Genomic DNA, 25791 nt, shown 5'->3' with positions numbered 1-25791 from the left:
TTGCTGGAATAAATGCTTCTTCTCTGCCAACTGCAAAGGTCTTTACTAAAATGAGTTTAGGCACTCTTAACCCAATTCCTACTGGGTGCCAACTCACAGCGCAACACTGCTTCTAATTGAAGATTACACCCAAAGGACCCCAGCAAGGCTTGTTTGGAAAACAGCATGCTGGTGCTGTAAATACAAGACCTGCATCATTTCCCCATAAACACAAAATTACACATCACCATTTGCTAGTTTTGTTTGTGAAGACAGCAACAAGAGGGAAGACTGGTTCCACAATATTACATACTGGATGGCAATAACTTAATAGTGTCAAGTATTTTATTACATTTGTACAGATTAGCATTACGCTACTGACATCGTAACGTGAGGACAAACCATTTCAGTAAAGTTGTTACAATATTACATCACTGTATCAGAGGAAAGCAAGTTAAGGACATGTGGTTCTATAGATTCTGAATACCCACAAAAATAAGACATTACTGCTACCTTAAAGCTTCTATTACTTTAATTTATAATAAGGTAGATGAGACATTAATACTGAATGTTGTAAACCAATAAGCATTCATACTGCATTACAGCCTAACAGAGTAGTCACTTACAACGTGGGGTTACAGGGTGGAGAGGACTTGAATAACATGGTGATTTGGAGGTTCAAGGTTCAAAGGAGAATCACTAGAATTATCCCTGGTTAAAAAGCCTTTAGTTACCACGATAGGCTTAGACAGCTGGATCTTTTTACTCCAGAAAAGCGTAAACATCGGGGTGATTTAATTGAAGTGTTTAAAATGATGAAGGGACTAAACTGTGTCTCTGTGGACAGATGATTTGAACTAATTTATGGAAAATGAGGGGTCAGCCATATAAGCATAGAACTAGTTTAGATGACAGGAGATTTTTCTTTATACCGAGAGTTAGCAACGTTTAAAACAAGTTTCCGGCTCGTGTGGTGAGTGCAGATTCCCTGCAACAGTTCAGTGAGGAGCTGGATGACTTCCTTGCTGTGGCTAATATCACTGTGTACAAAATGTAGGTGTCCTGGAACTCATTTTGATTGCCTTCAGTGGTTGAAGAGGAATTTTCCAGATTTTTCCCCCCCCGAATTGTCCTAGGGTTTTTAACGTTGTTTTTCCCCCATCTCCGAGGAGATGACATGACTGCTGGTGGGAGGGAACACTGGGGGTCATGTGCTAAGTTGCATCATGACTGTTTGAGACAGGCTCGATGGACCAGTTGGTCCTTTCCTGTGTTTGTATGCCATTTTGCTCCTGGCCACTTCTTTATATCCTCAATTCGCTTAAATTTCTCTCCTGAACAGATTTGAATTGTTAAAAGTACCACAAGTGTTGTCCAATTTTATAGAATTCTTGTTTTCAATATAAATGTTGAAAATGTTCTCATCTGTTTGGTTGTTCCTGCTGTGTAGTTTGAAGATCTCAGTATCATTACAGTTCATATATTTTCTAGTCAACAAAATTCACAAGGGGCAACATTCAGAGATCCTAGAACAAAGATCTATAAGAACATAAGAAATAGGAGCAGCAGTAGGCCATTCAATAAGATCATGGCTGATCTTCTACCTCAACTCCACTTTCCCGACTAATCCCATATCCCTTGATTCCCTGCATGTCCAAAAATCTATCAATATCAGTCTTGAATATACTCAACAACTTAGCACCCACAGCCCTCTGGGGTAGAGAATTCCAAAGATTCACAACCCTCTGAGTGAAGAAATTTTTCCTCATCTTGGTCCTAAATAGCCAACAGGGGAAACAGCCTCTCAGCATCTGCCCTGTCAAGTCTTCTAAGAATCTTATATGTTTCAATGAGATCACCTCTCATTCTTCTAAACTCCAGAGAGTATAGGCCCATTCTACTCAATCTCTCTTCATAGGACAATCCTCTCACCCCAGGAATCAATCTAGTGAACCTTTGTTGCACACCCTTTAAGGCAAGTATATCCTTCCTTGGGTAAGGAGACCAAAACTGTACGCAGTACTCTAGGTGTGGTCTTATCAGAGCCCTATATAATTGCAGCAAGACCTCCTTACTCTTATACTCCAACACCCTTGCAATAAAGGCTAACATATCATTTGTTTTCCTAATTGCTTGCTGTATCTGCATGTTAACTTTCTGTGATTCGTGTACAAGGACACCCAAATCCCTCTGAAAACCAACATTTCTTAGTCTCTCATCTTTTAAAAAATATTCCCCTTGATATGCTTTTGCTATGACCAAACAACAACAGAAATCTTCACCCCTGGTGACCAATTCAGTGAGCTCAGGCCCACGTACTTTGCAAGTTGTTTTAAAATTCTCAAGGGGAAAGGGAAAGCATATTGGTCTGTTATGTACATTAGTGCTAGGCACATTCTAGTTTTCTGTTTGGAAGTTGAAGTTTGTTCTGAATTATGCCAAGATATTAAGAAATGTTTACTACTCTGACTGTGGTAACAGTGTGTAAAACAAATCCTGTTCTAAATTATAATAGAATGAGCCAATATGAAGTGCACTTTGGTTTTGAGTTATGAGAAAATGTAATCCATAAATACTTAGTGTTTTCTAATTTGTACATTTCCTTGTTTCATAGAGTAGATAAATAATTTTTTAATATAATTATAATGAAATTATAAAAAAATAATTTCTTTACTTTGACTCAAAGATTGGTTAATTTGGGAGTTGGACCGACTAACACTTGAACTACAGTTTCTGTAGAAACTGGATTTGAACTTTTGAAAAGCCAACACATGCCATTAAAATCAGACTCCATTACATATTTTTCATACTCTTGTTTTCTTTTTCAACCTGCAATCAAGAATCAAATTGATATTAAGAGAAACGACACAAGGAGCAATCTGAGAATCACAATACTCTGCGATTATCTTTAAACATATATCACCATTTTAGAGGATCTGACACGAGATTTTCTGTAAATCTGAGGTTTTACTGTTACAGATTTAAATTTTTTTTGCAAAGGAATAGAGCTACACCTAAGGAGAAGGCCTGTGTAATTTAGGCCCCAAATATTTTAAAATTAGAAATGATTAATTTTGCTCTCAGGTAAGGTTCAAAATTGAAAATGTGCCTTCCAATGCTGTGCCTCCTGATTTGCAGGGACAGACGTGGTAGTGAGCCCAATAATCTGACAGTGTAACTACAGGGATATTAAAAGTTTTGTCTTAGTTAATTAATCACAAAGCTGCACACAGGAAGTTTCAGGGAACACGTATAAAGTTTAAATTCATGTGTCCATTATTTTGCATATATCTTAAGTTGCAGACACTAACAGATCTTTGTATCCTGATTTAGGATTTATCCACAAATCGGGCAGCAGCACCAAAAGTGTCCCTTTCTAAATCCCACTAAAGTCAAACATGACAAGCCAGCAAAAAAAGAAGTGAGGAGTAATTTAATGAATTTGCACCAGTGGTGCAGAACTTCAAGAGTTCAGTGCAGCGCTCAGCAGGCTCCACAACCTTTTCCAGCCACCAGGGCAGTGAAAATTCGCCCTTCTGTACAAATAGAGGACTGCACTGTCTGAGCCTTGAGGCTTCAGGGCGAGATCCCTGGTGCACTGCACGAGGCTCCGACAGCTTCAGTGGAGGAAAGGCTGGGCTGAGTGGTGACACGTAATCAGTTCTCTGAACCTCCCGCTCCTGGTCTAGCACATGGACAATGATATCGGCACACTTACCAGCAGCAGTACTAATAGTTATTTTGTCTCCGCATAATAGCTCCATCAAAAAAAATTCCATTCGAGGGAAAATAAAAACCCTTTCAAATTCAAGAAACAAGCCGGGATTTTCCTCGGGGATGGTTCTCCTGATTGGCTCCTCTAACTTCGGCGGAAACCCAGGATACACCACGTAAACGGTGACCGATCGGGAGAACCCCCAGGGGAATTCCCAGTGATAATTAGCAGTTATTAGTTAACGTGAAAATTTGTTAAATAAACCTTTGTTAAAAACCCGGGAGTCCATTGAAGCTCAGTCTAAATGGTGCATGTGGCAAAGTGCTGCAAAGCCTTTCCTATGCAACCAGAATGTGACAACATGCAAGAAGGATCTCAAAAAATGAGGCAAGCAGATCATGTCCTAATCCTTTTGCATGACACAGCACCGTGTTCATTGTGATAGGAACTCTGTTGTTGTCCACAAGCAGTTCTGTTGAAATGGCTACTGTTTCCATCTGGACACTCTTCACTCTGTAAGGCCTCAGTATTGTAGAGCTCATTAATGCAACCATTGCTCGACTCAGGAATGCTGGCATGAGGAGTCTGTTTTAAAAATAAACATAAACACAGAAGCAATGAACAAACATGCTTTTTTTCTTCAGAGCTTACAATCGGCAGAAAACATGTTCAAGAGTGACATTAGAAAAGATACCAACGTCCCCATAGTTGTCCTCCCTTCTTCTGAAGTTCATGGGTTTTGCAGAGTATGGCTGCATAGGTCCCTGGTATCAAGCGCAAGTGACCACTCTTCAACTGAGCCTGGACAATGAGCTATCACTTAACATCATGACTGAGCCTGATTGTGTTCTCAGCTGATGTCCACAAATGCACTATCCCGCGGGGAGGGGTCAATAGAGACAAAGCAGATGCAACTGATTTCCCCCTTTCCTGGCTCGGAGTTGCAGAGGCCAATTTTAGTACCCCCACCAGTGTCCTGACCGAGATCAATTAAGTCAGCATGGAGCAATGATTGAACTTGGAAGGATTCCTGGTTTGCGTGGCTCAGTGCCAGGCCACATGATGTATTTACCTGCTGAGGGGTTTCATTTCCCTATGCCCTATTTTTAGTGTACCGTACACATTTGTGCTAAATTCCAGGAAATTAAACCCATGTAATTGGGATAACCCAAGCAGTAATCCATATCTGAATGCAAATAAAATGAGATTCTAAACTTCTCTTGGCTAATGTGGTTGTGTGTTTTATTTATGAAAACAAGATTGAAGGTGATTAACCTGGAGACCCAGTGATACCGTGCAACAAGCTCTAATGTTATCCTTGTCTTTACATTCACATCGAACTTGAATATCCGAGAAGATTTTCTTAATGAGAAAAAGAACACCTTGCACTTGCAAAGAACATACGTGCCTTTCTCTTGCTGCCACTGAGTGTCAAAGGGACTCCATTTTCCACGGGCCTGGACTCCTCATTTGGAACTCTCGTCATAGTCACTTTTTCGAGATCTATAAATGCCAACACAAAACATGATAACAAGAAGGTTACCAATTTACAAACATACAAAGAAGGACAGGAAAAGACAAGCTAATCCATCAAGTCTGCCCCATCCTGACATGGTGCACCCCACCTATCTTCTGGGAGAGGCAAAATAAAGAGAAAATAACCGGAGCCCAATTTAGGAAAAAACACTGAGAATTTTCTCTCTGACAAAGGTAATGAAACAAGCTTCAAGAGACCATGGCGACCAATATCACTAGTCCCAGTTAACTTACATACCTGCTATAACTCTAGATTTCTTCTACTCACAGGGACTCATGTGGCACCCTTTTAAAGGCCTGTGGTGTGTCCACACTCACTGCATGCTCTCATAACCTGTTCCCAAGATTGACGGCTCTCTGTGAAAAGAAGTATTTCCTGGTACCTAACCTAACTCTATGTGTTTGCAAATTCTACTGATACCCTCCAGTCCTTCTTTGCCTAATTGCCTAGTGCAGCTCCAACAACACTCAAGAAGCTCGACACCATCCAGGACAAAGCAGCCCGCTTGATTGGCACCCCATTCACCACCCTAAACATTCACTCCCTTCACCACCGGCGCACAGTGGCTGCAGTGTGTACCATCCACAGGATGCACTGCAGCAACTCGCCAAGGCTTCTTCGACAGCACCTCCCAAACCCGTGACCTCTACCACCTAGAAGGACAAGAGCAGCAGGTACATGGGAACAACACCACCTGCACGTTCCCCTCCAAGTCACACACCATCCCGACTTGGAAATATATCGCCGTTCCTTCATCGTCGCTGGGTCAAAATCCTGGAACTCCCTTCCTAACAGCACTGTGGGAGAACCTTCACCACACGGACTGCAGCGGTTCAAGAAGGCGGCTCACCACCACCTTCTCAAGGGCAATTAGGGATGGGCAATAAATGCCGGCCTCGCCAGCGACGCCCACATCCCATGAACGAATAAAAAAAAGCTGAAATAACCTGTCTTCTTAGATGGAATTGAATCCCTTCATTATTTTAACAACCTCATTCACATCTCCCTGAAGTCTCCGATTTTCCAATACAAAAAGCCCCAGCTCTCGAAGCCTGTCCTGGTAACTAAGAGCACTTTAACTAGGTATCAATTGCTTGGTCCTCCTCTGAACCACTTCCAGGGCCTCGATATCCCCCACATTGTGAAGGGACCAAAACTGGACACGGTCTTCTAAATGTGGCTGGACCAAAGCCTTGTACAAGGTAAGAAAAGTACTTTTAATTTTATATTTATTTGTCCCAGTTGCACATCCCAATACCTTACTTACTTTTACCTCATGACATTGGTTATGGACCTCCAATGATTCAGGAACCAGAACTTTCTCCTACTCGGTGGCCGTAAGCGTTTAATCCTACATGGTGTATCGGTGCCTAGAATTGCCCCTGCCCGAATGCATCATGCTGCACTTGTCTGTATTGAAAGATATCTATCAGACATGGGCTCATTCCCCTAATGTGTCTTGATCTACTGGCGGATTATTTTTTTCAACTAAGGTTCTAATTCCCACATATATCTTTGTGTCACTTGCAAACTTGTGGATCAACCCCCTCGTCCAGATTCTTAAATAAAGATGATGAAGAGCAATGGACCCAAATGGATTTCTGCAGGAACTCCACTCGTGTCTGATCCCCAAGCAGAGCTACCGCCATTAATAACTAATGTGTCTACACAAATGCAACCAATCACTATCCAACCTAAGATCTGTCTGCCAATCCCACAAATCACAACCTCACTTAGTATCCTTTTGTATGGCACTTTATCAAAGGCTTTTTAAAAATCTAGCTCCACAATATCTACCTTCTGCTTGCACATTAGAAAGCAGTTACTTATTATAGGGTTTCTTCTATTAAAGTTTAAACATTTCCATTTCTCACGCACTGCAACTTTGAATCTTGACTTTTATTAATTCAAACTTTTATGTGTGGAACTCTATGAATCGTCAGTCATGAATTACATAGAAGAGCAGAATAAAATCCGGAATGCAAAATATACCTCAGCCTGAACAAGTTTAAAGCCTGCCATTTTGAAGTTATACCCATTAATAAAAGTAAGCATGCTAATGTAGTCTTTTTTCCCTTTTGTAGTATTTTTTTTGCTCAAGATGGGACATAACAGTGCTGGGAAATAGAACATTTTCCCTTTTGGGCATCCAGTGTCAATATCAAGCACTTCGAGGTCAAGTACAGCACAAGTTAAATGAATGGACCTACTCTGCCCCCAAAATGTGCCTTAAACCCAGTGTCACATCACCTCAGTGTGATATTACCCTTTCCCACACCAGTTCTTCATGTGGCCTCTGAGCGAGACTCCCCAGTTTAGTATTTCAGTGGGCCCACATCCACCAGGAACTGAATTGAAACTGCCCAAACTCATTTTATATTGGGCCCTTACAGTCAGAAACAGGGGCGATTTTCATCCCAAAATGTGGGCTAGTGTTAAACCCAGATCTCAGATTAAGATAGGCCAGTGTTTTAACCTAGTACATCACCCAGTCCTTTCTCTGTTAGGTTTTTAAAATACAGAAACATTTACTACAAAAGGTTTTATAAAGCACAACTCTCCTAATGAATGAAATGGGCGTACTTTTTATCATATGGAGAAGGTGGACTTTGCATCAAATTTGAGAAGGAGTACAAACCCAAAGGATGGACATCCACCATTAGTGGGGAGAGGGGAGAAATGAGACTTCCTCCTGCTGATTAGTTCATGCACCATCTGTCATCCAGGTCTGAGAACTCAGGGAAGCTAGGCAGTCACGAGTTAGAACAGGCAATGTATTTCTTCTAGAATGGGACGGTAATGCAGGGGCACACAGAGCATCACGTTGGAATATTAGTACTACCCTTTGTGACAGTGACATTACACACGCTGGACTGGATATCAACCTGGGTTTATGCTCCTGAAAGTATCTTTTCAATCTGAAATAAAGAAAATGTTATTCATAAAAACTTGCACTGGAATCAAAAACATTTGGAGCAGTTTTCAAAATATTATGGCCTCAAATTTCCTCGAGCAGGTTCCTCCGTCTCAAAGATACGGCAGGGTGGATTTCTCTGTGAGGTGGGGTGGTCAGTAGTTGCATCCACCCCCTTGCAGCGCATTGCTTAACTACACAGGTATTCATTTTCCTATAGTGTAGCATACCTGACAGAATTTCATCTATTTTCTCGACCACAAACTTGGCATCCTCCATAGTAAAACACATTGGTGGTTTGAACTTCAGAACATTCCGATGCGGCCCATCAGCACTCAACAATATCTGTTGTTCCTTGAGCCTACAGAGTGAAAAAAACAGGCTTACAGCATTGAACAGGGAGTGATACTCTCCTTGTAGCCTCATCTTCAGCTTTGATGCCCTTGCCCCTAGCTATACCATCACTCTCTCCCATCCTGGTCATTCCTGCTGGTACAGCCCCAACTTCGCTCCCTCAAGTCCAAGGGGTGCAGACTTGAACGTATCTGGTGCACAACTTGTTTAGCCATTCATCACCTGATGTGGTTGGACCACATTAAGTGCCATCAGGCCTTACTCTCCTTTGCCATAAACACCCACTACTTCAGGATATCATCCTGGAGAGCAAAGATAACCCCCAGCTCCTTTTCTCTTCTACCAAGAGAAGGATCCTTCAAATCCTGCTTATAATGCACTGGTTCAGCCACGACTGGAGTATTGTGTACAATTCTAGGCACCTCACTTTAGGAAGGATGTGAAGGCCTTCGAGAGGGTGCAGAAAAGATTTACCAGAGTGGTTCCAGGGATGAGGGACTTCTGTAACGTGGCTAGACTGGAGAAGCTGGGGTTGTTCTCCTTAGAGCAGAGAAGGTTGAGAGGAGATTTGATAGAGGAGTTAAAAACTTGACCCGTTGCACCCGGAAGGCCCAATTTTGAGGACCAAAATTGCTCCTGCGCCCCAAGGGCGCCTGAAAGACATCCACAACCAGTGAGCTGCAGCGGGGCAGCCGTTTGGCGCCACTGTCTCCACTGCACCCAGTGTTTCAAAATATCAGCTCAATGCACTGGCTAACAACATTCTGGACTGATAGCCAAAATAGAAACTGAAATTGTCAGTCAGTGCTGATGACATCTGAATCAAGAATCTATCTTTCAAATGCTGACTGACCTTCTGCATCTTTCAAACATTTTCTGTTTTTATTTCACACTTCCAGAAATTGTGACTTTCTTGTCACCTCTGGATTTTCAAGTAACAGTTACAAAAACAACGGGCCTTGGGATGTGTGGCCGCTTTTTACCTGTAGATTATATGTTGTGCTTCTGCCTTGGCTGGTGTTCTCTTCTTAAGATCTTTAACCAGGTCAACTCCGATAAACAATCCTACACCTCTGCAGTGAGAGATATATTAAGCTCATTAGAGAAGCAGAATGTTTAGCCATGTGCACGAGGCCAGATCTATCAGTCATTTACAGTCTTCTGGAATTACACTGTACATCCTCCTTGGGGCGGGGAGGGGTAAACAAGGTCTCTGAGGTCAGGACGATTATGGTGGTTGTTGGAGGCCAATCACCATAATCCCAGGGTATTGCTGCAGGAGTTCCTCAGAGCATTCTTGGCCCAACCATCTTCAGCTGTTTCATCAATGACCTTCCCTCAGTTATAAAGTCAGAAGTGGGGCTGTACGCTGATGATTCCAATGTTCAGATCCATTCACAACTCCTGTGATGATGAAGCAGCCCATGCCAATCAACAGGATCTGGATGATATCCAGACTTGGTCTGATCAATGCCAAGTAACATTTACACCACATAAGTCTCAGGCAGTGACTGTCTCCAACAAGAAGAAGCCCAACCACTTCTCCCTTACCTTCAATGGCACCAACATCAACATCTTGAGCATCACCACTGACCAGAAGCCTAATTGAATGTTATATCAAGATGTTGAATCAATATGGGTGGAGCTAAGAAATAACAAGAGGCAGAAAACACTGGTGGGGGTAGTTTACAGGTCCCCTAACAGTAGTTACAGTGTTGGACAGAATATAAACCAGGAAATTAGAGGAGCATGTAACAAGGGTAATGCAATAATCGTGGGGGACTTTGATCTTTGCATAGATTGGGCAAACCAAATTGGCAAAAGTAGTTTGGAGGATGAGTTCATGGAATGCATTCAAGACAGTTTTCTAGAACAATATGTTGAGAGACCAACTAGGGAACAGGCTATTTTGGATCTAGTATTGTGCAATGAGACAGGGTTAATTAATAATCTTATAGCTAAGGATCCTCTGGGGCAGAGTGATCATAATATGATAGAATTTCATATTGAGTTTGAGTGTGATATAGTTAAGTCCGAAACTAGGGTCGTAAATTTAAACAATGCTAATTATGTAGGTATGAGGGGCAAAGTGGCTAAGGTAGATTGGGAAATTAGATTAAAAGATATGATGGTAGATAAGCAAAGGCAAACATTTAAAGAAATAATTCATAATTCTCAATGAATACGCATTCCCTTGAGGATTTAAAAACTCCACTGGAAAAATTATCCAACTGTGACTAACTAGAGAAGTTAAGGATAGTATTAAATTAAAAGAGGTTTACAATGTTGCCAGAAAGAGTAGTAAGCCTGGGGATTGGGAGGGTTTTAGAAATCAGCAAAGCGCGGCCAAGAAATTAATAAAGATGGAGAAAATTGAATATGAGAGTAAACTAGCAAGAAATATAAAAACAAATTGTCAGAGCTTCTACAAATTTGTAAAAAGGAAGAGATTAGCGAAAGTAAATATGGGTCCCTTAGAGGCAGAGACAAGAGAAATTATAATGGGGAAAAGGAAATGCAGAGATATTAAACAAATATTTTGTATGTGTCTTCACAGTAGAAGACGCAAAAAACATACCAGAAATAGTGCGAAACCAAGGGTCTAATGAGAGGGAGAAACTTAAAGTATTTAAGTTTAGTAAAGGAAAAGTACAGGAGGTAAAAAGGGCTAAAAGCCGACAAATCCCCTTGACCTGATGGCCTACATCCTAGAGTTTTAAAAGAAATGGCTGCAGATAGTGGATACATTGGTTTTGATCTTCCAGAATTCCCTAGATTCTAAAACGGCCCCATGGATTGGAAGGTAGCAAATGTAACCCCACTTTTCAAGAAAAGAGGGAGAGAGAGAAAACAGGGAACTATAAGCCAGTTGGCCTAACAGTAGTAGGGAAAATGCTAGAATCTATTAAGGACGCAGTAACAGGGCACTTAGAAAATCATAATATGATTAGGCAGAGTCAACACAGTTTTATAAAAGGGAAATCATGTTTGACATATCCATTAAGAGTTTTTTGAGGCTGTAACTAGCAGGGTAGATAGAGGGGAACCAGTGGATGTCGTATATTTGGATTTTCTAAAAGCATTCGATAAAGTGCCACACAAGAGGTTGTTACACAAGATTAGGGCTCTTGGGATTGAGGGTAATATATTGAGGATTGGTTAACGAACAGAAAACAGAGAGTAAGAATAAACGGGTCATTTTCGAGTTGGCAGATTGTAACTAGTGGGGTGCCGCAAGGATCAGTGCTTGGGCTTCAGCTGTTTACAATCAATATTAATGATTTAGATGAGGGGAACGAGTGTAATGTATCCAAATTTGCTGACAATACAAAGCTAGGTGGGAAAGTAAGCCGTGAGGAGGACGCAAAGAGTCTGCAAAGGGATATAGACAGGTTAAGTGAGTGGGCGAGAAGGTGGCAGATGGAGTATAATGTGGGGAAATATGAGTTATTCACTTTGGTAGGAAGAATAGAAAAACAGAATATTTTTTAAAAGGTGGGAGACTAAGAAATGTTGGTAGTCAGAGGGATTTGAGTGTCCTTGTACACAAATCACAAAAAGCTAACATGAAGGTACAGCAAGCAATTAGGAAGGCAAATAGTACGTTAGCCTTTATTGCAAGGGTGTTGGAGTATAAGAGTAAGGAGGTCTTGCTGCAATTATATAGGGCTCTGGTGAGACCACACCTGTAGTACTGTGTACAGTTTTGGTCTCCTTATCTAAGGAAGGATATACTTGCCTTAGAAGGGGTGCAACGAAGGTTCACTAGATTGATTCCTGGGATGAGAGGGTTGTCCTATGAGGAGAGATTAAGTAGAATGGGCCTATATTCTCTGGGAGTTTAGAAGAATGAGAGGTGATCTCATTGCAACGTATAAAAATTCTTAAAGGGCTAGACAGGGTAGATACTGAGAGGCTGTTTCCCCCGGCTGGAGAGTCTAGAACTAGAGTCCAGAGTCTCAAGATAAAGGGTCGGCCATTTAGGACCAAGATGAGGAAATATTTCTTCACTCAGAGGGTTGTGAATCTTTGAAATTCTCTACTCCAGAGAGCTGTGGATACTCCGTCGTTGATTATATTCAAGACTGAGATCAATGGATATTTGGATACTAAGGGAATGAAGGGATATGGGGATAGGGCAGGAAAGTCCAGCCTCAGCCCTGCTCCTATTTCTTATGTTCTTATCAACACTGTGGCTAGAAGAGCAGGGCTGAGGCTGGGTACTTTGCTGACTCCCTGATTCCTCAAAGCCTCGCTACCATCTAAAAGGATCAAGTCAGGGGTGGGATGGAATACTTGCCTCTCACCTGGATGGGTGCAGTTGCAGTCAAGAACATTGACAGCATTCAGGACAGAGCAGTCCGCTTCACTGGCATCCCCACTACTGGACTCAATATCCACTCGTCCACCACCACGGTTTCAGTATGTACTGCAGAAACTCACCAGGCTTACTTCAACTGCATCTCCCAGCGAGAAGGACAAGAGCAACAGGATCATGGGAATACCATGATTAGCCAGTATGGCTCACTAATGGAACCTGGAAGGGTAGACCCACCCCATGGGAACTGGAACTTTTCCAACTAGGCTTCAGATAACCATGCTACAGGTAGGGTGGTCTTCGCTGGACAACCAGTGGAAAGCTCATCAGTGCTGGTGGACAGCGCAGTTTTAGCTGGTTAAAACCCAGCAGTATCCCTGTTCAAACTTTGGGGTCCCTAATCATTGGTTCTTGCTAACCTGCACCTAAACTCGCTGGACTTAGGCAAATGTGGGTTGTCCTTAAAGGAGAGCATACAAACTCAAAATCCACCAAACAGAAACCACCCATGTGGAGGTCTCAGGAGCTTGGTGATGTGGTTTGTCAGATATTAAACCAAAAAATAATGTAATCAGCAATAATGTCTCCATGAAACTATGTGCTTTCAGAGTCACTGGCCGGACAGTTAAGAATACATCACAGCAATCTTCCATCTGTTATGTGCCCTCTCTAACAGAGGTTAGTTTCATTAACATACTGTTAACAATCTGGATTGGAAAAAAAAATTACCTGACATCCCCAATAAGCTGATGTTTGACTTGCTGTTCTTTCAATAAATCCATCAGATAACTTCCTACTTTTGTTGCATTGCCACGGAGATCCTCCTTCTCGATAATGTTCAGGACTGCCAGACCAATAGCGCATGAGACTGGGTTACCTCCAAACTGAGACACGTACAGGTAGGTTAGGGTCAAGAACTTTTCTCCTCAAAACCAAAATGGAACTTGAAGTATACAAAATCTTTTTAAAAACAAACTGAAGCTAACAAATGCAAGTGATACCTTCCCACAAAACTACTGCCTTTCCAATAAAGGAGACATTTTAACCCCATCAGCACCTACAATAATAATTTCAAAGAAATGTACCAGACTACGTTAAGCTTCATCTTTTGAAATAAATAAAAACTTTTACTAATTTACCAGCTTTTTGTTTATTTCCTAGTATTTGTTTAACCATGATGACACAGTGGTGGGCAGCCTACTGCTCCAACAAGGTGTATCGTGGTCTGCTAAAATATAGTCACCACACTTCAAAGGTTACTTATTGTGTGAAGTACTTTGAGATATTCAGTAGCAGTTATGATTTGGGGGTTTCTTTACTATGTTTTACCATAGATTTTTTTTTTGCCTTCAGCATCTCAGACTACTCTTGTAAGTGACCCCAACTCCCTGTGCACAGATAGCCACCTAAATTTTGTAAGCGTTCCCAGGTGATCTAACCAAGAGCTCTATTCAATTTCTGGATTTATCACATTCCTTCAGGTGATCCTCCTCATCTTTGGAAGGCAATCAAATATTGCTGTACTGGACTTTGACTTAAGGCATTTAACTGCCAAACAAATTTATTAAACAGCAAAGGAATAGAGTGTGAAAACTGGTGCAGATCCCAGAGTAACTGCTGGGATCCGCCTGCTGGTGACCACCAGTGCTGACCCTGCTAAACTGTGCAGGGCCAAGGGGCGATCACCTCATTTTAGTGTCAATGGTGGACACTTGTGCCACTAGGAGTGCATCTCAGGCGACCACCAGACTGGAGTGGCCAGGAATCCTGGCAGAGGCTGGCTGTTCCTGGCATGGGGGTTGGGGGGCAAAAAAAGTGCTGGAAGAATCTTTTCAGATCTTTGGGGATTCAGGCTATGGCTCAGGCCCCATCTCCCCTGACTGGTGGACTTGTACACTCATCTGCACTTGAACTGAATGGCTTGGCCCTTCCCTAGGACACAGGTCTCATAGAAAATGATTAATTGGTGCAACAATTGTATTAAGTTAAGTTCAGTTAACTTTCTGTGAATAAGGCTGGTTTTTAAGCATCACAGAATGAAAGAATCATAGAAAGGTTACAGCACAGAAGGAGGCCATTCGGCCCATTGAGTCTGCGCCACCTCTATGCAAGAGCAATCCAGCTAGTCCCACTCCCCCGCCCTATCCTCGTAGCCCTGCAAATTTTTTCCTTTCAAGTACTTATCCAGTTCCCTTTTAAAGGTCATGATTGAATTTGCCTCCACCACCCCCTCAGGCAGTGCATTCCAGATCCTAATGACTCGCTGTGTAAAAAAGTTTTTCCTCATGTCACCTGAAGTCTATGCCCTCTGGCTCTTGACCCTTCCGCCATTTTGAACACTTCGATCAAATCTCCTTGCAACCGCCTCTGTTCCAAGGAGAACAACCCCAGCTTCTCCAGTCTATCCATGTAACTAAAGTCCCTCATCCCTGGAATCATTCGAGTAAATCTCTTCTGCAACCTCTCTAAGGCCTTCACATCTTTCCTAAAGTACGGTGCCCAGAACTGGACACAATACTCCAGCTGAGGCTGAACCACTGTTTTATAAAGGTTCATCATGACTTCCATACTTTTGTACTCTATGCCTCTATTTATAAAGCCCAGGACCCCGTATGCTTTTTTAACCGCTTTCGCAACCTGCCCTGCTACTTTCAATGATTTGTGCACATAGACCCCCAGATCTCTCTGTTCCTGTACCCCTTTTAGAGTTGTGCCCTCTAGTTTATATTGCCCCTCCTCGTTCTTCCTACCGAAATATATCACTTTGCATTTTTCTGCGTTAAATTTCATCTGCCACGTACGAAGCCAAGACCGTGCTAAATCTAAGACAAAAATGCTTCATTTTTGTCACCACATAATATGAATGTATTTTTTATGAGCTCATGACTTAACAGCAGTTACTCCTTTTTGGAATTAACCCAGCTGTACCACCATGTACTGGTCTATGGACATCTAGTAGTAGTTGGCAGAACAGTAATGAAAGAAGACTTGGACTGGGTCACTTCTCTGGGTCACTACAGACCGGTGAGCCTGACATCTGTAGTGGGTAAGTTGTTAGAGGGTATTCTGAGAGACAGGATCTACAGGCATTTGGAGAGGCAGGGACTGATTAGGAACAGTCAGCATGGTTTTGAGAGAGGAAAATCATGTCTCACGAATTTGATTGAGTTTTTTGAAGGTGTAACCAAGAAGATAGATGAAGGCTGTGCAGTAGACGTGGTCTACATGGACTTTAGCAAAGCCTTTGACAAGGTACCGCATGGTAGGTTGTTACATAAGGTTAAATCTCACGGGATCCAAGGTGAGGTAGCCAATTGGATACAAAATTGGCTTGACGACAGAAGACAGAGGGTGGTTGTAGAGGGTTGTTTTTCAAACTGGAGGCCTGTGACCAGCGGTGTGCCTCAGGGATCGGTGCTGGGTCCGCTGTTATTTGTTATTTATATTAATGATTTGGATGAGAATTTAGGAGGCATGGTTAGTAAGTTTGCAGATGACACCAAGATTGGTGGCATTGTGGACAGTGAAGAAGGTTATCTAGGATTGCAACGAGATCTTGATAAATTGGGCCAGTGGGCCGATGAATGGCAGATGGAGTTTAATTTAGATAAATGTGAGGTGATGCATTTTGGTAGATCGAATCGGGCCAGGACTTACTCCGTTAATGGTAGGGCGTTGGGGAGAGTTATAGAACAAAGAGATCTAGGAGTACAGGTTCATAGCTCCTTGAAAGTGGAGTCACAGGTGGATAGGGTGGTGAAGAAGGCATTCGGCATGCTTGGTTTCATTGGTCAGAACATTGAATACAGGAGTTGGGATGTCTTGTTGAAGTTGTACAAGACATTGGTTAGGCCACACTTGGAATACTGTGTACAGTTCTGGTTACCCTATTATAGAAAGGATATTATTAAACTAGAAAGAGTGCAGAAAAGATTTACTAGGATGCTACCGGGACTTGATGGTTTGACTTACAGGGAGAGGTTAGATAGACTGGGACTTTTTTCCCTGGAGAGTAGGAGGTTAAGGGGTGATCTTATAGAAGTCTATAAAATAATGAGGGGCATAGATAAGGTAGATAGTCAAAATCTTTTCCCAAAGGTAGGGGAGTCTATAACGAGGGGACATAGATTTAAGGTGAGAGGGGAGAGATACAAAAGGGTCCAGAGGGGCAATTTTTTCACTCAAAGGGTGGTGAGTGTCTGGAACGAGCTGCCAGAGGCAGTAGTAGAGGCGGGTACAATTTTGTCTTTTAAAAAGCATTTGGACAGTTACATGGGTAAGATGGGTATAGAGGGATATGGGCCAAGTGCAGGCAATTGGGACTAGCTTAGTGGTATAAACTGGGCGACATGGACATGTTGGGCCAAAAGGCCTGTTTCCATGTTGTAAACTTCTATGATTCTATGATTCTTCTTTGCCAATCCATACCTGCATTCTCTAACTGAATGAGAAAAAAGAAAAACTTTAAAAATAAAACCAGAATATCCTGAGAGCACAGGGGAGTTTTTCAAGGGGTGAGGGGAGACAGGGAAACAATTAGTTTGATGGAGACACAGTTGACACTCCAAGGTTTTTCAACAATCATTATTTCAGCCACAACTAATTGAGTTCCTTGCAGTGTCAGCAACAGTCACTCCTGCGAGCCAATTTTCTGGGGTAATCAAAACTCCCTCCAAAACAAAATTTTTATAAAGGTTTTTCAAAAAGTCAGATGGTGAAACTCCCTCTACAAAAGAAACCTCACGATCAGACATTAGTTACAATTTAAGACTCAGAAAAATTATTTTAAGTTTTCTTTACACAACTGAAATCTTCAAATGTCTCTGCCCTCGTCCAGCCCCCTCCCCAAAGCCGCTGGCCAATGTTTCCTCCTCCTCTCATGAAAGCACTGAATCTCGCTGGGTTTAGTTCTACATATAACGGCAACCTCTAGCACCTCAACTATTCTACATGTGAGCCTGGGAGTGAGTGTTGGTAGGTTATTCAACTACAAAGGCCACGACAGCCACCCCTAATCCTGCCAGCACTAGATATCCACATATCTCACCTCGTACTTTCCAGCATGGGGTCACTGGATAACAATCAAAAGCAGGAACTCTTGACTAATTTTTTTCCTTCCTAGTCCAGGATGCTGTGGTCAATTATAGTGGGCCTTCCACCAGCCCAGTGGAGAACAGCTAACTCAGCACTCACCTAGGGCCTGGGATCCAGGACCTTCATGCTCTCTATGGCTCAGTTTTACACTGGGAATGCTCTAAAATCTTTAGCAAACTAGAATCTTCAATAACTTACAGTGTTAAAATATTCAAGCCCAGATGCTCCAAATGCTTCTGCAATTTCCTTGGTTGTAACCACGCAGGACATGGGATGGCCATTTCCGATGGGTTTGCCCATGGTGACAATATCTGGAGCAAAGTCTTCGCCTTGTAACTGGAAGGCCCAGAAATGTTTCCCGACTCGGCCAAAGCCGACCTGGACTTCATCGGCTATAAACACTCCCCCCACACTACGCACGTATCTGAAAACAAAAGCAGTAATCCAGTTCCACAAGACAGGGTAACAAACCACGAACAGCAGAACAGATCCTTTTATACACAGATAATACAAATTATGTTTTGTACAAAATGTATCTCCACACCAGCTATACATTGAAGATTTCTTCAGATGATCAATTCATAAGAACATTTTGCCTGTAAACTGTGATTTACATTTTAACCTATGAGAATTATGGAGGAGGATTTAGAACTGGAGTTTGGGTGTTCTAATGTTAAGTTGAAATGTGGGAGATTTTCAATTTAGTTCTCTGAAGCCCATATAAGAACTAATCCCCCCAAAACTACATTTTAAAAAATCATCTGAAGCTGTGACTTATTGGTATCACTCTTGCCTCTTAAGTCAGAAGGTTATGGGTTCAAGCCCAACACCAGAGACTTGATATAATCTAGGCTGATACTTCAGGAGCACTGCATTGTCAGATGAAGTGCTGCTATTCAGAATAGATGTTAAACTGAGGCTCCATCTGACCTCTTGGATGGATGTAAAAGGTCCCACAGCAACATTTGAGGAAGAGCAGGGGAGTTCTCTCAAGTGTCTTGGTCAATATTCATCCCTCAATCAATATCACTAAAAACAGATTATCTGCATGCAAATTGGCTGCTGTGTTTACCTACACAGTGACTACATGCCAAAAGTGCTATATAAATGGAAATCCCTTCTAATGATATTACTTAGACTGTGATGCAATGTTCTCCAGCAATACAAGCCTGCTTCTATTCTACATCTGCATTTGTACAGAGGAGCCAAATGCTAGTAAGCAGCTTTCTTTTTTTAAATTTGTTCATGGGATGTGGGCGTTGCTGGCAAGGCCAGCATTTATTGCCCATCCCTAATTGCCCTTGAGAAGGTGGTGGTGAGCCGCCTTCTTGAACCACTGCAGTCCGTGTGGTGAAAGTTCTCCCACAGTTCTGTTAGATAGGGAGTTCACAAGTCCCCAGATGTTAGTGAGGAGGACTTTGCAGTGTCGACTGGGCTTGGTTTGCCTTTGTCATGTCTGGTGCCTAATGGTCTGATGTCAGGTGGTCCGTCCAGTTTTATTCTTATTATGACTTGTCGTAGCGAGATTGTACAACTGAGTGGCTTTGTAAGCCATTTCAGAGGGTGATTAAGAATCAACCACATTGCTGTGGGTCTGGAGTCACATATAGGCCAGACTGAGTAAGGATGGCAGGTTTCCTTCCCTAAAAGGACATTAGTGAACCAGATGGGTTTTTTAACAACAATCCGGTAGTTTTATGGCCTCCATTACTGATACTAGTTTTTTTTTTAATTCCAGAATTTATTTAATTAATTGAATTAAAATTCCCCAGCTGCCATAGTGGGAATTGAACTCACAACTCTGGATTATTAGGCCAGGCCTCTAGGATTACTAGTCCAGTAACATAATCACTGTGTTACTTTCTTTTATAAGCACAGTAAAGGAACGACAAATCTTTTTGCTCCTGCTAAATACATCATAAAGTTTAGTAAGAGTTATGCTTTTAATATGGGTTATAAACTAGAACTTTAAAATTATTAAATAGGTCTTAACTAAAAAAAAGACTTGTGGGGAAAAATAGAGGTTCATCATTTTGTATTCTGTACTGAAAATGTATAATTGAAAGGGTTATGTTCGATGTGCTGTCATACGGTGGGTTCAGATACATATCAAGTTCCCTGTTTCAGCCAGCCACAGTATCAGAGAGAGGCAGAGTAGAAGCCAGGCAATTCCGAGAGGGGATGGAAGAAAGAAAACACATAAAGAGGCTCTCAGGTTGCTCTTGAGCACTTCTTAGCAGCTGGATCAAAAGAGGCCCTGACAAAGGTCTGAGTATAGGTTGCTTTCCCAGTCTCTTCTTCAGGGTATTAATGTGTAGTATGGGGAAACACACTACGGCAAGGGAGAAAATATAACAATACATTTTCCACAAAAGAAGTCAAATAACATATAAACAGTGTTCACAAATTTCAGATAATCACACCCCAAAACACAAAGTTCAGATCAGTGCATTATAAAAGCCCCATCCACTCTTACTCTGGGAAACAAAGATAGAAGGTTTTAATTACAAAGTAGATTAAAAAGCTATATCAGGCCTTCGTTCCTTAAAGAGAAACACAAACTGTGTACATACTGTGCCACTTTCTGGAAGTAGCCAGGTGGTGGGATTATTTGACCTCCGCAACTCTGCATGGATTCAGCAATAAACGCAGCCATCTATACAAAAGAAGATGACATGAATACTACACATCTCCAGCCTGCACTGTGCAAAGAGGAATTAAATGGTCAGTGCTTGCATCGAAAGCCAGGGACATAACGGTTAATCACTCCACAGTCACTTATACAACAAAGCAAGGATGTCAGAAGTCACTGTACATCTTCAGCTTACTCTGCCCACCAGAGTATTCCACTGTGCCTTCCAGGTTGCAGTGCCATTTGTAAAAAAACAATGTCAAAGAATGTTTCAGTACCTAGGGCTGAAATCCCACTGACTCCTCCTATCTTTAGTGCATTGGTTAATGCCCCCAAGTAAAATTTCTCTGGGCACTGTTTCAACAAAGTTGTTGTTAACCAGTTTAGTTTATTTCAGTGGAATTTCAACCCCTGATTGGTTTTGCACATGTTGCTACGAAGGGAAGGTCTGTTAACAATAATGCAAATGTTTATCAGGAAAAGTCAAAAGTACAATATGCAACTGTGAGGCTCCTTGACAGACCAGAAATCTATTTTAGTACATTATACTTGCTCACTTTCCATATGGACTCACAAGTCCTCTGCCTGGATTTGCAGTTATTAAATACTAGACAAAAAGTTAGGAGCCCTCCCCGGATAGTACAGTTCCACAGTTGATGGTCCTCCTGGAAATAAACCACGTCTCTGGCCTTGGTGAAGTAGTTAGAGAGTAACTGAGCAAGCTGGTGCTTCAAATAAATGACTGCACACTAGCGATGCCACTTGCACATGTGACATTAGCCTTTACTCTCTCTGCGACTGACCAACATCATGGCTACCTGCGAAAATATCCAACAAAAGGGGAAGAAAGAGAAAAAAAACTATCCATTAGTAAAGAAAGGTATAAGGTCATGACCTATCTAACCTTTTGGACTGATGGTTAGGACAAGTGATTTGGCAAGACATAGTGCAGTGTGATATCCTGGGAATTTCCACATTTTGCATAAAAAGTGCTGGGGGAAGTGAAAATACTGGTTTCTGGTGGATCTAATTGGTAAATCACATCCTGCAACAAATCACTTGCCCGACTGATGGTTCACTATATTTACAATACAATCAGTGTCTCAAGACATGAGCTGGAAATTTTCTCCGAGCTGCTCCTGTCGTAACTTTGCCGGAAGTGCGGCAGAAATCCCATTGCACGTCTGGTGAAGTTGTGATAGTGGCGGAGCGGGAGCAGCTCAGAGGTAATTCACAGACATTAAATTCATTAGCATTACTTTGTAACACAAGCAGTGGGCAGTTACAGTGTCAGGACCAATTCCTTCATTCACATTTCAAGGCCCATATCATGAATCAGTCAGAATTTTTAAATGCCAGCGTCCCAGTTTGAGCGTTGCCATTAAAGCACTGTGAAAAAATAAGTTTGTGTGTTGTGATGCAACTGGGATGTCAACTTGTCATATTTAACACAAAGACTCCGGAGATGAATTTCCACAGGTTTTGCCATTTGTCTGGTGTTTACATGGATCTCTGCCGAAGTTTACGGCAGGCGATCAGAAGAACGCCCCCCACTTCAACGGAAATCCATCCCCTCTGTGTTTTCCAACTAACCTTAGCTTCTTACAATTTCTCCAAGCTTCAGTGAAAACAGTGGAAATTGGACACTTCCCATTTTTGGTACCTAGTGTAAGCATAAACACTCAGGTGAGGTGCAGCACAGCTTGACGAGGAGTAAAGCTCCCTTGACTACCAACTATGTGCTTTAGCCCCAAACTCAGAAAAACACCATCCACTACTCCAATATGACAATTTTTTTTCCCCATTTCCACATCAAGCAAAGTTAGGTTTGCCTGAGTGATTTTGCCAATCAGTGCCAAATTAGGAAGAGTTTTATGATGGACCAAGAAAGCCCAAACTCATTTCACATTGCACCCTTACAGCTAACAGACAGGGGAGACTTTCATCCCATCAGTCTGTGCTGCTTTTGATCCGAGCTCACAGGGGTGAAAGAGCCAGATTTTAATGAAAAGCATGAAGCGTCTGTACTAAATACAGCAAGCTGGCATCTCTGTTATATTACAGCACAGCGGTACCTCATTTGTACAGCTTTACTGTATCTTCCTACCAAAGCAACTTTTATCAAGGACTTGGGATAATTCTTGCAGCACACAACCAAACTTTTCACCCTTTTAAAACTTTCAAACCCATTTCAGGTTACAGCACCTTTGGCAGGTGAACAATAGATCACGCAAAAAATATACTTCAAAGAAGTAAAATTTATCACAAAAGGTCAGACCTACATTTTTCTCACACTATTATCTGTCAGTGAACATATGCACAGAAAAATACAGCAAATTAAATATTACATGTCAACACTATCAAAAGCTTAGTAACGTAAAATAATGGAGTTCCTGTTTCAGGCGAGGTAGCTATGAAAAAAAGCGACATGTTTTTAATCTCATTTGCTCCAATGTAATTTTGAATTCGGACCTAGAATACTGGGTGGATAGTACTTATCCCACCATGGCACAACTAATTTGCTCCGACTGGCTACAAACCTTGCGGCCTTTCTTTTGCGCCTCTTGAATTAGCAAGTTTACTTCATCTGCGTAGGCTGAGGCTGGATCAGGATGGTCCTCCCTATACTTTCCTCTGTAGACGTCTGGGGATGGTGCCTAAAAGAGGAAAAGCAAAAATGTATAATTCAATTTACAAGCCCACGTTCAGCAGAATAGTAAAAATGAAAATGTTTCAAGCGCTCATGTCCCTAGGCTATCAAAACTAGATTGCATCCAAATTCTTAGGTTTTGAAAGTGCTGGATCCATTTCCAGCGTCTCTCAGTAGAACAAAAATAAAAAGACTTTCTTGTAAAATATGATTAAAATGACCGCTCATTCATGTTACTCTGAGCTCTGATAACTCACTATATTTGTTTTTCTTCCTTCGAATCTCTTCTCTTCTTAAGATGCTGATTGGTGCTGGGATACCTATTGATAGGCAGCAACTAACCCAAGTGGCCATTTTTTACAGCATCACAGCCAAGCCTGATACTGTCTGCACTTACACTTCTCCGCAATTCAGTGGATTGCAAATCAGCAGCGGGAATATTAGCTGATTTTTCCTCTGCCTAGCATTGGTGTACTAAAGCTAACTGTAACGTCCCTACCACCATCGTGGCTGAGATCAGCTACTTAGCAGACCAGGGGTAGAAGACGGTTCCTATCTGGTGTATATGGCTCAGTTCCAGACTATGTACTGCTTTTACAACGGAACCTTGGGGAAGCTTCAAAGTTCTTGACAGAAATTCTGTAGGTAAGTGTCTACTCACACTCACTGTTTTATCGCGAACGCCATTTAAAAAAGTAAGAAATGTCCAACTGTTACCAATACTCACAACATGCACAAACTCCTTCTGACCTCCTGCACGAAGCTCATAGAATTTATAGGGGCTGATGTCAATCAATGATGTTACGTGGCCATGGTAAGCACTGTATGGGAAGTGAAAGAAATTCAGGTTTAATCCAAATACATGTCACTTAGACACACAGGTGAGTAATTGCATCATGAGTTTCTTTGTAAAGGAGTCTTACATTACTAAAAGTTCTTGGAAAAGTAAATACTTCCAGGAATTTCCCTCTGCTTTTCGTGGACAGATGGCGCCAGACTGCTTTTACACCATAGCCTAGAAATTACACTCACCACTGTGGCCGTCCCCCTCTCAAACAAATATACTGCTTTGGATATTGTTGAGGGGGATGACTTATCAGGGGAAGGCAGCAGCAGCCAACTTCCTGGCACCAGGGGTAGCTCTGCTGCACAGGCTGGGAGGAAAAAGAGTGGAAGAGCTATAGTGGTAGGGGATTCTATCGTAAGGGGAACAGACAGGCGTTTCTGTGGCCGTAAACGTGACTCCAGGATGGTTTGTTGCCTCCCTGGTGCCAGGGTCATGGATGTCACTGAGCGGCTACAGGGCATTCTCAAGGGGGAGGGGGAGGGTGAGCAGGCAGAGGTCGTGGTCCACATTGGGACCAACGACATAGGTAGGAAGGGAGATGAGGTCCTGCATCAAGAATTTAGGGAGCTAGGTAGCAGATTAAAGAGCAGGACCTCAAAGGTTGTAATCTCTGGATTACTCCCAGTGCCACGGGCTAGTGAGTATAGAAATAGGAGGATAGAACAGATGAATGCGTGGCTAAAGAGTTGGTGCAGGAGGGAGGGTTTCAGTTTCCTGGATCACTGGGCCTGCTTCTGGGGAAGGTGGGACTTGTACAAGTCAGACGGGTTGCACCTGAACCAGAGCGGGACAAATATCCTTGCGGGGAGGTTTGCTAGCACTGTTGGGGGGGGTTTAAACTAACTTGGCAGGGGGCTGGGATACAGAGTGGAGCTACAATAGGGGGTGATGTGCAGCCAAATATAGAGAAAAAAACAAGTCAGCTTGGAAGACAGGGCAAATATGTGAGGGCAAGGCTGGATGGCATCTATTTTAATGCAAGGAGTCTTGCGAATAAGGTGGATGAACTGAAGGTGTTGATAAACACATGGGAGTATGATATTGTTGCTGTCACAGAGACATGGTTGAGGGAGGGGCAAGACTGGCAGCTCAATATTCCGGGGTACAGAATCTTCAGGCGAGACAGAGGGGGAGGTATAAGAGGAGGGGGGGTCGCAATATTAATTAAAGAATCAATTACTGCCATAAGGAGGGATGATATATTAGCAGGTTCCTCTAATGAGGCCATATGGGTGGAGCTTAAAAACAAAAAGGGGGCAAGCACTTTGATGGGAGTGTACTATAGGCCCCCAAACAGTCAGGGGGAGATAGAGGAACAGATATGTAGGCAAATCTCAGAAAATTGTGCAAATAATAGGGTAATAATAGTGGGGGATTTCAACTTCCCCAATATTAACTGGGATACTCAGAGTGTAAAAGGCTTAGAGGGTACAAAATTCTTAACGTGCATCCAGGAGAGCTTTTTGAGCCAGCATGTAGAAAGTCCTACAAGAGAGGGGGCGGTACTGGACCTAATTCTAGGGAATGTGGCCGGCCAAGTGGAAGAAGTGCTAGTAGGTGAGCACTTTGGTGACAGTGACCATAATTCGGTGAGATTTAAGGTGGTCATGGAAAAGGACAGGGAGGGGCCGGAAATAAAGGTTCTAAATTGGGGGAAGGCCGATTTTAATAGGATAAGGCAGGATCTGGCCAAAATGGACTGGGATCAGCTGCTTGTAGGAAAATCCGCATCGGAGCAATGGGAGTCTTTC

At 42.3% G+C, this 25791-nt stretch overlaps 1 protein-coding gene across 1 annotated transcript in view; it reads right to left on the bottom strand.

Moving 5' to 3' along the window:
* Nucleotides 1–306: 306 nt before the first annotated feature.
* LOC137325010 (ethanolamine-phosphate phospho-lyase-like) overlaps nucleotides 307–25791 on the bottom strand; it is a 45580-nt gene continuing 20095 nt past the window's right edge. Inside the window, exons 5-13 of the mRNA XM_067989713.1 lie at nucleotides 23921–24014; nucleotides 23084–23200; nucleotides 20485–20567; nucleotides 18110–18335; nucleotides 13547–13701; nucleotides 9483–9572; nucleotides 8376–8506; nucleotides 5103–5197; nucleotides 307–4279 (exon numbers count right to left, since the gene is read on the bottom strand). Coding sequence (XP_067845814.1) covers nucleotides 4091–4279; nucleotides 5103–5197; nucleotides 8376–8506; nucleotides 9483–9572; nucleotides 13547–13701; nucleotides 18110–18335; nucleotides 20485–20567; nucleotides 23084–23200; nucleotides 23921–24014 — 1180 coding nt within the window. The 3' untranslated portion in view covers nucleotides 307–4090. The remainder of the gene's footprint in view (nucleotides 4280–5102; nucleotides 5198–8375; nucleotides 8507–9482; nucleotides 9573–13546; nucleotides 13702–18109; nucleotides 18336–20484; nucleotides 20568–23083; nucleotides 23201–23920; nucleotides 24015–25791) is intronic.

The sequence above is a fragment of the Heptranchias perlo genome, chromosome 1, assembly GCF_035084215.1.
Source record: "Heptranchias perlo isolate sHepPer1 chromosome 1, sHepPer1.hap1, whole genome shotgun sequence".
In the NCBI taxonomy this organism is placed as follows: Eukaryota; Metazoa; Chordata; class Chondrichthyes; order Hexanchiformes; family Hexanchidae; genus Heptranchias; species Heptranchias perlo.
This window is presented reverse-complemented; position numbering and strand designations above follow the sequence as displayed.